At 31.9% G+C, this 13522-nt stretch overlaps 1 protein-coding gene across 1 annotated transcript in view; it reads left to right on the forward strand.

The window, feature by feature from the left end:
* The window catches only part of LOC132727116 (sushi, von Willebrand factor type A, EGF and pentraxin domain-containing protein 1-like), a 28956-nt gene that overhangs the window by 543 nt on the left and 14891 nt on the right, over positions 1–13522 (forward strand). Inside the window, exons 2-13 of the mRNA XM_060712523.1 lie at positions 59–203; positions 510–683; positions 1960–2133; positions 2642–2815; positions 3353–3526; positions 4889–5062; positions 8066–8230; positions 8886–9050; positions 10012–10176; positions 10834–10998; positions 11969–12133; positions 12775–12939. Of these exons, the coding sequence (XP_060568506.1) occupies positions 59–203; positions 510–683; positions 1960–2133; positions 2642–2815; positions 3353–3526; positions 4889–5062; positions 8066–8230; positions 8886–9050; positions 10012–10176; positions 10834–10998; positions 11969–12133; positions 12775–12939 (2005 nt within the window). The remainder of the gene's footprint in view (positions 1–58; positions 204–509; positions 684–1959; positions 2134–2641; positions 2816–3352; positions 3527–4888; positions 5063–8065; positions 8231–8885; positions 9051–10011; positions 10177–10833; positions 10999–11968; positions 12134–12774; positions 12940–13522) is intronic.

The following is a 13522-nucleotide window of genomic DNA, read 5'->3' on the forward strand; positions in this document are numbered from 1 at the left end:
ATATTGCACCCAGTTGCTAAGAAATCAATTGTAAAGATATATTTTATGAAAATTTTAGCCAGGAAGTCCTGTGTTTGGATCCAAGAGAAAAGAAATAATTCTGCAAGGACTTGCAGTCACATCGTCTGATCCTTGCTCATCACAGCTTCAATCTATTGCAGTCATAAAACCGCAAGTTAACTGGATCAACTCCGTCATTATTGGTATTTATCTAGAAAAATATTATTTCAATGCCATTCTCCTGTTCTATATTTTGTAAAATTTCTAAAAACAATTCTCAAATCATCTGGCGACTTAGAGAAAAAAACAACAACAACAAGAGAAGAAGGAACAACAACAACAAAAAAAAATCCCTACTTTATTTATCCATTGTAAGTAAACGTGTTCCAAATTTTCTCTTCTGAAAAATTAAACTTCTTCTCTACGCTTTCAACATTGTTATATACATTTTGTAAAACTTGTTCATGTAATGCATATACTCTTCAGACGTTGTATTTCAATATTATCAGATTGTGGTCCAATTAAAACTTTTCGGAATGGCAAGGTGAAGCTAAACAAAAAATCGTCGACAACAATAGGATCCTCAGCGACTATAAAATGTGATCCTGGGTATGAGGCAACTCAAAAGAAAATCGTTTGCCTAGAAAACGGGAAATGGCAGAAACCAAGTTGCGAATTAAAAGGTAAGGGATAGCTATTTATAACAAACAACATACATTCTCACTATGTGACAAATAAGGAAATGACAGTGGTATGTGGTTTAGAAGCTTGGTTGTTGTGAAATTATATACAGTTTACAGGAACAATAAGCTTAAGCTTACAACTGTATCTACTTTACGGGACTTCGGTTTTTCTATTTAGGTGCCTGTTTGTAATGAAATAATGCTAAGGTATTCCTCCACCAGTAAACAACTGAGGAGTAAACATTCGTAATTACAATAATACTTTTCTATCACAATATAATTATATAACCCAAGAATAAATCACTCATTTATCATGTGTTCTATTAGATAAATATAAGCATGCTACAATCGAAAATGCGATTTGCGTCATGTTAATAATCTGATAAAACCTCTAAAGTTAAGCTAGAATGTTTTCAATCATGACGGAAATCGAAAATACAAACGTATATTTCTTCATCAGAATACGGACCGCCCACGAAAAAACCCCTATCTTTTCTTTTTATATTTTTTTAAAAACAGGAGGAAACGTGTTTCCGTAGCCTAGTCAATGCGTTAACATTGAAATGCCCCGACTATTCCTAGAAATACTGAACAACGGAAACAGTTCTGACATGCCTTTTAATTATAACAAATAAAACATATATAAACATCATTTTGCACAAAAGTTATTGAATTTTAATGTAGTAAACGACGTGTAACCAAGCTAGAGTCTCTGTACAACTGACCACTAATCGTACGTACGCACGGTCAATGACTCTTATCACGTGACCAAACTGGTTTTTACAGTTTTGATATCGCACCTGTTGAGACAAAAGTTCTCCGTCTATACGATGTAACGCGGAGAACTACATATGGTCACAATATGGCCTATACTGTGTTGGTGCGTTGACGTTAAACCTATTTATACTTGGCCATATTACAAACAATACATCTGTTTTATAACTAATAATATACAGAGATCAGTTGTGAATCACACGCATACAGATGTATATAACAACTATCTAGTAGACGAGATTGTTTTTGATTTGTTTAAACAAAAGGATTTATATAAATTAGTTCAGTATGTTACAAATAGTTTCTTTTCAATATGATATAATTATCAAATTTATTTAAATATGCTTTTACAATTAACTAATTAATTAATACTTATCAATATTTGTTTTATATCTTTTTGCTCTTTAATTTTTAGAATTTGTGCAAATTGGCAATTTATTATTCTTTATTTTACATAGAATGAGTAATTGATGCTTCTTAGTTTTAATTTTGACAATTTCAGATTGCGGAGCCGTTGAAAAAATCTCAAATGGGAAAATAAACTTGGACGATGCATCAACATCGACAATTGGGGCAACAGCGACAGTTAAATGTGACCCGGGCTATAAGGCAAGCCGGGAAAAAATTCAGTGCCTAAAAACTGGGAACTGGGGAAAATCAAGTTGCAAACTAAAAGGTGCTTTTCAAAAAAAAAGATACACATAATTAATAGTGTTTACTACACCGATTGAAATGTTCATACAATACAAAACAATTTGATTATATTTACAAAAATGCAAAAAAAGATAACAGAGATTGCTTTCCAATCTCACGTGAAAAACAATTAACAAAAATATCTGTTTATAAGCAACAATGATTAGTTTGTAAAGATGCTGCTGGTTAGATCTTATGGCGAGCCAGTGCAAGTGCTGATTTTTCTTGATTACTTGCGGAGAAGTTATAAACAACTTATAGATAAGTATTCCAAAAAAGCTGGTCACAATGATCGACCGACAAGTTATAAACAAAAGAATGTTTTATAATCGGCAAAAAGTAATACTTAAGAAAAGAACGTTTAACAACACTTGATTTGAAATGGCTCAGCAAAGGAGGTCTCCCCATTCGTAGAAATAAATTACATTATATTATGTATTTAAAATAGAATGAGTTATTGTTACTTCTTATTTTTAATCTGACAATTTCAGATTGCGGAGCCGTTGAAAATATCTCAAATGGGAAAATTAACTTAGACGATGCATCAACATCGACAATGGGGGCAACAGCGACAGTTGAATGTGATCCGGGCTATAAGGCAACCCGGGAAAAAATTCAGTGTCTAAAAACTGGGAACTGGGGAAAATCAAGTTGCAAACTAAAAGGTACTTTTCAAAAAAAAGATACACATAATTAAAAGTGTTTACTATACCGATTGAAATGTTCATAAAATACAAAACAATGTAAGTATTGGTCAATTTACTTGAAACCTTATTAGATTATATTTACAAAAATGCAAAAAGATAACAGAGATTGCTTTCCAATCTCACATGTAAAACAATTAACAAAAATATCTGTTTTTAAGTAACAATGCAAAGTTTTTAAGATGCTGCTAGTTAGATCTTATGGCGAGCCAGTGCAACTGCTGATTTTTCTTGATTACTTGCGGAGAAGTTATAAACAACTAATAGATAAGTATTCCAAGAGAGCTGGTCACCATGATCGACCGACAAGTTATAAACAAAAGAATGTTTTAAAATCGGCAAAAAAGTAATACTTAAGAAAAGAACGTTTAACAACACTTGATTTGAAATGACTCAGGAAATGAGGTCTCCCCATTCGTAGAAATAAATTATATTATATTATGTATTTAAAATAGAATGAGATATTGTTACTTCTTATTTTTAATCTAACAATTTCAGATTGCGGAGCCGTTGAAAATATCTCAAATGGGAAAATAAACTTAGACGATGCATCAACATCGACAATGGGGGCAACAGCGACAGTTGAATGTGATCCGGGCTATAAGGCAAGTCGCGAAAAAATAAAGTGCCTAAGAACTGGGAAATGGGGAAAGTCAAGTTGCAAAATAAAAGGTACTTTTAAAAAAAGATACACATAATAAAAAGTGTTTATTATACCGATTGAAATGTTCATACAATACAAAACAATATAACTATAGGTCAATTTACTTGAAACCTAATTAGATTATATTTACAAAAATGCAAAAAGATAACAGAGATTGCTTTCCACTCTCACATGTAAAACAATTAACAAAAATATCTGTTTATAAGTAACAATGCTAAGTTTTTATGATGCTGCTGGTTAGATCTTATGGCGATCCAGTGCAACTGCTGATTTTTATTTATTAATTGCGGAGAAGTTATTAATAACTTATAGATAAGTATTCCAACAAAGCTAGTCACCATGATCGACCGGCAAATTATAAACAAAAGAATGTTTTTAAGACGGCAAAAAAGTAATACTTAAGAAAAGAACGTTTAAGAACACTTGATTTGAAATGACTCAGCAAATGAGGTCTCCCCATTCGTAGAATTATATTATATTATGTATTTAAAATATAATAAACAAGATCAACAAGGACAGGCGGTATTTAATGAACGCAACCCCCGCACGACCCAGCAATAAGAACTAATGGCAAGGATCCAAGACGGACCCCGAACAAAACCGGGACAGGGCACAAGGCAGATCACGGACAAGCTCATCACTTAACTGATCAATAATATGTAACTGATTAGGAATTCAAAGAAAACAAAAATGATTGACAAATTTGCAAACGAAAAACCAAAGATCTTAATATGTTTTATGACTGTGTTTCCTACTCAAATGAGGCTACATACACATTTAGAAACACGTTTTCATTGGTAAAAGCTGGCACTTATTTTAGGGATATCTATCTCTCAATACCTAATAGGCTTATAACGTCACCATGTGACCTATACCCTGTTTGTGCGGTAACGTCAAGCCAAACAAAAACAACTGTTAATACGGGCCCGTAATGATGTATACAAGTAAGGCATAAAAAAAATTATATATTATAACTAAAAAAATACAAAGATAAGTTGTTTACCATTTGCAAATAGCTGTGTATTACTCTTTAGTACTTTCTTTCTTCTTATTTTTATATCAATTGTATCTCTTCTAAATCGTTGTTAATTTATAAATATGTAAACACATTTTTTTTAACTCAGGTGTTTCTGTTATTTAGTTTATCATGTTGTTTAAGTTACATATAGTTTCTTTTTTAAATAGGACATACTAATCATATTCATTTCCATTTACAATTAATTGATTAATTAATTAATTATTTTATTTATTGAAAGTCATATTTATCAATAATTGTTTTATATCTGCTTGCTCCTTATTTTTTCAAATGTGTTCAGTTTGTGACACTTAATTTAACATAGAATGAGATATTGTTACTCTGACAATTTCAGATTGCGGAGTTGTTGAAAATATCTCAAATGGGAAAATAAACTTAGACGATGCATCAACATCGACAATGGGGGCAACAGCAACAGTTGTATGTGATCCGGGCTATAAGGCAAGTCGCGAAAAAATTCAGTGCCTAAAAACTGGGAACTGGGGAAAATCAAGATGCAAAATAAAAGGTACTTTTATAATTAAAACATACATAATTGAAATGATAATATAACAACTGAACTATATATACAATAGAGAACAATAGAACTTTGTGTTAATTTACATAAAAAACTTAGAGATTAGATTATGAATGCGAAAAAATAGAGATTATTTTTGTATTCCCCACCCACTTGAAAAGTAAAAGAGTAGATATTTATTTATAAGTAACAATGCTGGAACTGCTAAGCTGCTTCTGGTTAGATCATATTGCCAGCCAGGCGCAAGTTCTCTGTGATGGTTGATTTGACAGAGATGTTGCTTACTTGGTATTCCAAGGAAGGTGGCGATAATGATTGACCAACTTGTTATAAGCAAACAAATGTATAAAATAGGTCATAACATTAAAAAAATCATCAACAAAAAACAACAAGAAACAAAACAAACAAACATACAAATAAGAAAAACAAGAATTGAAATGACTCAGCAAAAGTTCCGCCATTCATAGTATTATCTCTATTACGTTTTTACATTGACAAACCAAGGATTTTATGATTGATTTTTCTATTCAAATAATTCTACATACAAATAGAAATAATGATATCAGTGGTAGGAGGTTCGTTATCATTTGCCATTATTGCCATTTAAACTTATATAACATTTAAAAGTGATCCAATTGTTAAGTTGTTTTTCATAGACCGTTTTTCCTTCATCAAACACTATATATCGAAAGGGTTTGTATATTCTTTATATTGTCATAATAAATATTTCTTTTCTGTTAGATTGTTTGATAGATATTTAATACAGAATATCATGTTGAAATAGCTCTCTGAGGCAGTAATTTTTGCAACGGGCAACGTTTGAAATCGGAAATCTCGCGAGGCAGAAGATCGAGTGAGATATCAATTTTCCAACATTTCGAAAGTATATTGATATGTGTACTTTATTTGTCGGTTTTAAACCTGAAATAATATACATTTTGACGTGTATATATGAAACACAAATAAAGTCTATCAAGCTATAGCTGATGATGTTTTCAAAGAAAATAACTGTGAAATGTTGCTGTTTTCATTCAAATAGTATACGGAAATAGGATAAAATATTCTAGAAACAAAACATTTAGCAGATATTTTTGGTAAATTGAACGATTGTTTCACGCGTGTGCCACTCACTGTCAATAAGAAATACTGAGGAATTCTTTCATTCTAGGTATTCTTGTAACGTCATGATATCAATTCTAAATGTATCTAAGAATTTAACCATTATTCAGACTGTGGTCTCTCATTAGTGACCAATGGTAATTGCACTATGAGAAACAACGTTGATCAATCGTTCTCTGGTCTGTGATATAGGATATGACGAAACGGGACAATAAGTTCCTTGACACTGGCAGTTGGGAATACGAAAAAGATGTTCATTAAAGCGTCAATTCTATTGTTTATCAATTTCAGTTTGTTTAATAATTAAGATTTTGTCATAATTAGTATTGCACTTATTACTACATAAATATGCTGCACGTATAGAAGTTATTTGTATAAATGTATAGACTATCTAAAAACGTACCTGTTAAGATACACCGTACTTAATTGGTATTTTAACAAGATGTTGTTTTTTTATATATCAGCTGTTACTGTGCATTCATAGAATGCTCTTACTTGAATAAGAAATTTTTTGCAAAACGTCATGATATCAATTCTAAATGTATCTATAGATCACGATTTCTTGAATTGTTGTTTTTAATTTGATTTCTCTTTTAGCTCTTACACGTACGTCTTATAGACGGTGGTAAAGGGCAAAGTTTCAAGAATCGCGAGACACAGCTTTTTGGTTCGTATTATTAGTCTTTTATATTAACGTCATGTCATAATATCAATTCTAAATGTATCTAATGAATTTAACCATTATTCAGACTGTGGGTCTCCATTAAACGTGACCAATGGTAAATTGCACTATGACGCAACAACGTTTGGATCAATCGCTTCTCTGGTCTGTGATATAGGATATGACGGAAACGGGACAATAAGTTGCCTTGACACTGGCAGTTGGGAAATACAACAAAGATGTTCCATTAAAGGTCAATTTCTATTTTTATCAATTTCAAAGTTTGTTTAATATTAAGAACTTTTGTCAATACATTAGTAATGCACTTTATTACTACAATAAAATATGCCGCACGTTAATGAGTTATATGTATAAATGTATAGACTATCTAAAAACGACCTGTTAAAGAATACACCGTAAAACTTAATTGGTATTTTACACAAGATGTGTTTTTTATTATCAGCTTTACTGTGTCATTCCAGAATGCTCTTACTTGAATAAGAAATTTTGCAAAGCCCATGAGCGGGAAAATCGGTTAAAAGATCGTTCATATTTTACTTAACATTACTTAACATTTCTTTGTTAAAGCTGTCATTCGGTATTTCATGCACCACTTCTGTTTTCACTCGAAACACCTTGACGATTATTTTAAGCCAAAAAGCTGCGATCGTCCCGTTATCGGAATACCCCGCCTTTTATCATAGTGTTACATTGAAAATGGCGGCGTCCAAATAGATGTGAAACTGAAAATTTCAGATTTGAAAATCTATAGATTTTTGAATTGTTGTTTTTTATTTGATTTTCTTTTAGCTCTACACGTCTATAGACGGGTAAGGCAAAGTCAGGATCCGCTTCGCGGACACAGCTTTTGGTTTCCCGTATTATTAGTCTTTTATATGTAGCCATTCAGAAATGTACCTCTTGGACAACGCTTAAGAATTGAAATCCTGAACAGGGAAATACAACTTCATAATAAGAGAACGCTACAGATAAAAAAAATGATTTTTGGAAACAAAATTTTTAGAAACTATTCTTAGTAAATTTGGCTATAGTTTCACGCATGCACCACTCGCTGTCAATAAAATAAACTGAGGAGTTCTTTCATTTTAGGTATTCTAGTTAATCGTTACAATGAATGTAAACCGTTTCCCCACCTATGTTTAACGTCATTATATCAATTTTAAATGTATCTAATGAATTTAACCATTATTCAGACTGTGGGTCTCCATTAAATATAACAAACGGTAAATTGCACTATGACGCAACAACGTTTGGATCTATCGCTTCTCTGGTCTGTGATAGAGGATATGATGGGAACGGGTCAATAAGCTGCCTTGACACTGGCAGTTGGGAAAGACTACCAAGATGTTCTATTAAAGGTAAATTTTAATTTTTATCAATTTTAAACTTTGTTTTTAATTTAGAACTTTTGTCAATAAATAAGTAATGTATTTTTTAACTCCAATAAAATATGCCGCCCGTTAATGAGTTATATGTTTAACTGTGTCGGCTATCTAAAAACGATCAATTAAAGGTTACACCGTATAACTTAACTTGTGTTTTACACAATATGTATTTTTTATAATCATCTTTATATTTTGTCATTCTATAATGTTCTTACTTTAATAAGAAACTTCGCAAAGCTTATGAGTGGGAAAATCGGTTAAAATTTGTTTCATATTTTACTTAACATTTCCGTTTTAAAGCTGTCATTCGGTATTTCATGAACCACTTCTGTTTTCACTCGAAACACCTGGACGATTACTTTTCAACTAAAAAGCTGCGATCGTCCCGTTATCGGAATACCCCGCCTCATATCATAGTGTTACATTGAAAATGGCGGCGCCCAACTAGATATGAAACTGAAAGTTTCACTGATTTGAAAATCTTTAGATTTTTGAATTTTCTTTTTTATTTGATTTTCTTTTGATTATTCTAGCTAATCGTTACAATGAATGTTAACCATTTCCTCACCTATGTTTAACGTCATGATATCAATTTTAAATGTATCTAATGATTTTAACCATTATTCAGACTGTGGGTCTCCATTAAACGTGACCAATGGTAAATTGCACTATATCGCAACGACGTTTGGATCAACCGCTTCTCTGGTCTGTGATAGAGGATATGATAGAAACGGTACAATAAGCTGCCTTGACACTGGCAGTTGGGAAGCACCACCAAGATGTTCTATTAAAGGTCAATTTCAATTTTTATTAATTTCAAACCTTGTATGATATTTAGAACTTTTGTCGATACATTAGTAATCTATTTTTTTACTACAATAAAATATGCTGCACGTTAATGAGTTATATGTATAACTGTATAGACTATCTAAAAACGATCTATTAAAGATTACACAGTATTACTTGACTGTTATTTTACAGAATATTTGTTTTTCCTTATCATCTTCATATTGTGTCATTCTATCATGTTCTTACTTTAAAAGGAAATTTTGCAAAGCCTATGAGCGGGAAAATCGGTTAAAAAATCGTTCATATTTTACTTAACATTTCCATTTTAAAGCTGTCATTCGGTATTTCATGCACCACTTCTATTTTCACTCGAAACACCTTGACGATTATCTTTGAGCCAAAAAGCTGCGATCGTCCCGTTATCGGAATACACCACCTTTTATCAGAGTGTTACATTGAAAATTGCGGCGTCCAACTAGATATGAAACTGAAAAGTTCACTGATTTGAAAATTTATAGATTTTTTAATTGTTGTTTTTTATTTGATTTTCTTTTAGCTCTATTCGTCTATAGACGGGTAAGACAAAGTCAGGATCCGCTTCGCGGACACGGCCTTTGGTTTCCCGTTTTATTAGACTTTTATATGTAGCCATTCATAATGTACCTCTTGGACAATGCTTAAGAATTGAAATCCTGGACAGGGAAATACAACTTCATGATAAGAGTGACATGATACGCTACAGTTAAAAAATGATTTTTCGAAACAAAATTTTTAGAAGCTTTTCTTAGTAAATTTGACTATAGTTTCACGCATGGACCACTCGCTGTCAATAAAATATACTGAGGAATTCTTTCATTCTAGGTATTCTAGTTAATCGTAACAATAAATATAAACCATTTTCCCACATATGTTTAACGTCATGATATCAATTCTAAATGTATCTAATGAATTTAACCATTATTCAGACTGTGGGTCTCCATTAAACGTGACCAATGGTAAATTGCACTATGACGCAACAACGTTTGGATCAATCGCTTCTCTGGTCTGTGATAGAGGATATAATGGGAACGGGTCAATAAGCTGCCTTGACACTGGCAGTTGGGAAACACCACCAAGATGTTCTATTAAAGGTCAATTTATCAATTTCAAACTTTGTTTAATTTTTAGAACTTTTGTCAATACATTAGTAATGTATTTTTTTACTACAATAAAATATGCCGCCCGTTAATGAGTTATATGTTTAACTGTGTAGGCTATCTAAAAACGATCAATTAATGATTATATCGTATTACCTTAGTGGTATTTTACACAATATGTGCTTTTTATTACCATCTTTATATTGTGTCATTCTATAATGTTCTTACTTTAATAAGAAATTTTGCAAAGCTTATGAGTGGGAAAATCGGTTAAATTTTTTGTCATATTTAACTTAACATTTCCGTTTTAAAGCTGTCATTAGGTATTTCATGCACCACTTCTGTTTTCACTCGAAACACCTGGACGATTACATTTAAGCCAAAAAGCTGTGATCGTCCCGTTATCGGAATACCCCGCCTCATATCATGAATGTTACATTGAAAATGGCGGCGCCCAACTAGATATGAAACTGAAAGTTTCACTGATTTGAAAATCTTTAGATATTTGAAATTTTGAATCGTTCTTTTTTATTTGATTTTCTTTTGATTATTCTAGTTAATCGTTACAATGAATGTAAACCATTTCCCTAGCTATGTTTAATGTCATGATATCAATTTTAAATGTATCTAATGAATTTAACCATTATTCAGACTGTGGGTCTCCATTAAACGTGACCAATGGTAAATTGCACTATATCGCAACAACGTTTGGATCAACCGCTTCTCTGGTCTGTGATAGAGGATATGATAGAAACGGTACAATAAGCTGCCTTGACACTGGCAGTTGGGAAACACCACCAAAATGTTCTATTAAAGGTCAATTTTAATTTTTATCAATTTCAAACTTTGTATGATATTTAGAAATTTTGTCAATACATTTAATTTAGTAATCTATTTTTTACTACTGTAACAATAAAATATGCTGCACGTTAATGAGTTATATGTATAACTGTATAGACTATCTAAAAACGATCTATTAAAGATCACACAGTATTACTTGACTGGTATTTTACACAATATGTGTTTTTCATTATCATCTTTATATTGTGTCATTCTATCATGTTCTTACTTTAATAAGAAATTTTGCAAAGCCTATAATCGGGAAAATCGGTTAAAAAATCGTTCATATTTTACTTTACATTTCCATTTTAAAGCTGTCATTCGGTATTTCATGCACCACTTCGGTTTTCACTCGAAACACCTTGACTATTATTTCTAAGCCAAAAAGCTGCGATCGTCCCTTTTTCGGAATACCCCGCCTTTTATCATAGTGTTACATTGAAAATGGCGGCGTCCAACTAGACATGAAACTGAAAATTTCACTGATTTGAAAATCTATAGATTTTCGAATTGTTGTTTTTTATTTGATTTTATTTTAGCTCTACTCGTCTATAGACGGGTAAGACAAAGTCAGGATCCGCTTCGCGGACACGGCTTTTGGTTTCCCGTTTTATTAGACTTTTGTATGTAGCCATTCAGAAATGTACCACTTGGACAATGCTTAAGAATTGAAATCCTGAACAGGGAAATACAACTTCATGTCTGATAAGAGTACGCTACAGATAAAATAATGATTTTTGGAAACAATATTTTTAGAAGCTATTCTTAGTAAATTGGGCTATAGTTTCACGCATGGACCACTCGCTGTCAATAAAATATACTGAGGAATTCTTTCATTCTAGGTATTCTATTTAATCGTTACAATAAATATAAACCATTTTCCCACCTATGTGTAACGTCATGATATCAATTCTAAATGTATCTAATGAATTTAACCATAATTCAGACTGTGGGTCTCCATCTAACGTGACCAATGGTAAATTGCACTATGACACAACTACGTTTGGATCAATCGCTTCTCTGGTCTGTGATAGAGGATATGATGGGAACGGGTCAATAAGCTGCCTTGATACTGGCAGTTGGGAAACACCACCAATATGTTCTACTAAAGGTCAATTTTGATTTTTAACAATTTCAAACTCTTTTTAAAATTTAGAACTTATGTCAACACATTAGTAATGTATTTTTACTACAATAAAATATGCCACCCGTTAATGAGTTATATGTTTAACTGTATAGACTATCTAAAAACGATCAATTAAAGATTACACCGTATTACTTAACTGGCATTTTACACAATATGTGCTTTTTATCTTTATATTGTGTCATTCCATAATGTTCTTAATTTAATAGGAAATTTTGCAAAGCTAATGAGTGGGAAAATCGGGTTTTTTTCATATTTAACTTAACATTTCTGTTTTAAAGCTGTCATTCGGTATTTCATGCACCACTTCTGTTTTCACTCAAAATACCTGGACGATTCCTTTTAAGCCAAAAAGCTCCGATTGTCCCGTTATCGGAATACCCCGCCTCATATCATAGTGTTACATTGAAAATGGCGGCGCCCGACTAAATATAAACTGAAAGTTTCACTGATTTGAAAATCTTTAGATTTTGAATTGTTCTTTTTTATTTGATTTTCTTTTGATTATTCTAGTGTATCGTTACAATGAATGTAAACCCTTTCCCCAGCTATGTTTAACGTCATGATATCAATTTTAAATGTATCTAATGAATTTAACCATTATTCAGACTGTGGGTCTCCATTAAACGTGACCAATGGTAAGTTGCACTATGACGCAACAACGTTTGGATCAATCGCTTCTCTGGTCTGTGATAATGGATATGAGGGAAACGGTACAATAAGCTGCCTTGACACTGGCAGTTGGGAAACACCACCAAGATGTTCTATTAAAGGTCAGTTTTAATTTTTATCAATTTCAAACTTTGTTTAATATTAAGAACTTTTGTCAATACATAAGTAATGTATTTTTACTACAATAACATATGCTGCACGTTAATGAGTTATATGTATAACTGTATAGACTATCTAAAAACGATCTATTAAAGATTACACTGTATTACTTAACTGGTTTGTTTAACACAATATGTGTTTTTCATTATCATCTTCATATTGTGTCATTCTATCATGTTCTTACTTTAATAAGAAATTTTGCAAAGCCTATAATCGGGAAAATCGGTTAAAAAATCGTTCATATTTTACTTTTCATTTCCATTTTAAAGCTGTCTTTCGATATTTCATGCACCACTTCGGTTTTCACTCGAAACACCTTGACGACTATTTTTAAGCCAAAAAGCTGCGATCGTTCCATTATCGGAATACTCTGCCTTTTATCATAGTGTTACATTGAAAATGGCGGCGTCCAACTAGATATGAAACTGAAAATTTCACTGATTTGAAAATCTATAGATTTTTAAATTGTTGTTTTTTATTTGATTTTTTCTTAGCTCTACATGTCTATAGACGGGTAAGGCAAAG

Source organism: Ruditapes philippinarum, unplaced genomic scaffold (genome assembly GCF_026571515.1).
Source record: "Ruditapes philippinarum isolate M1 unplaced genomic scaffold, ASM2657151v2 ctg1006_1_1_1_1, whole genome shotgun sequence".
Lineage (NCBI taxonomy): Eukaryota > Metazoa > Mollusca > Bivalvia > Venerida > Veneridae > Ruditapes > Ruditapes philippinarum.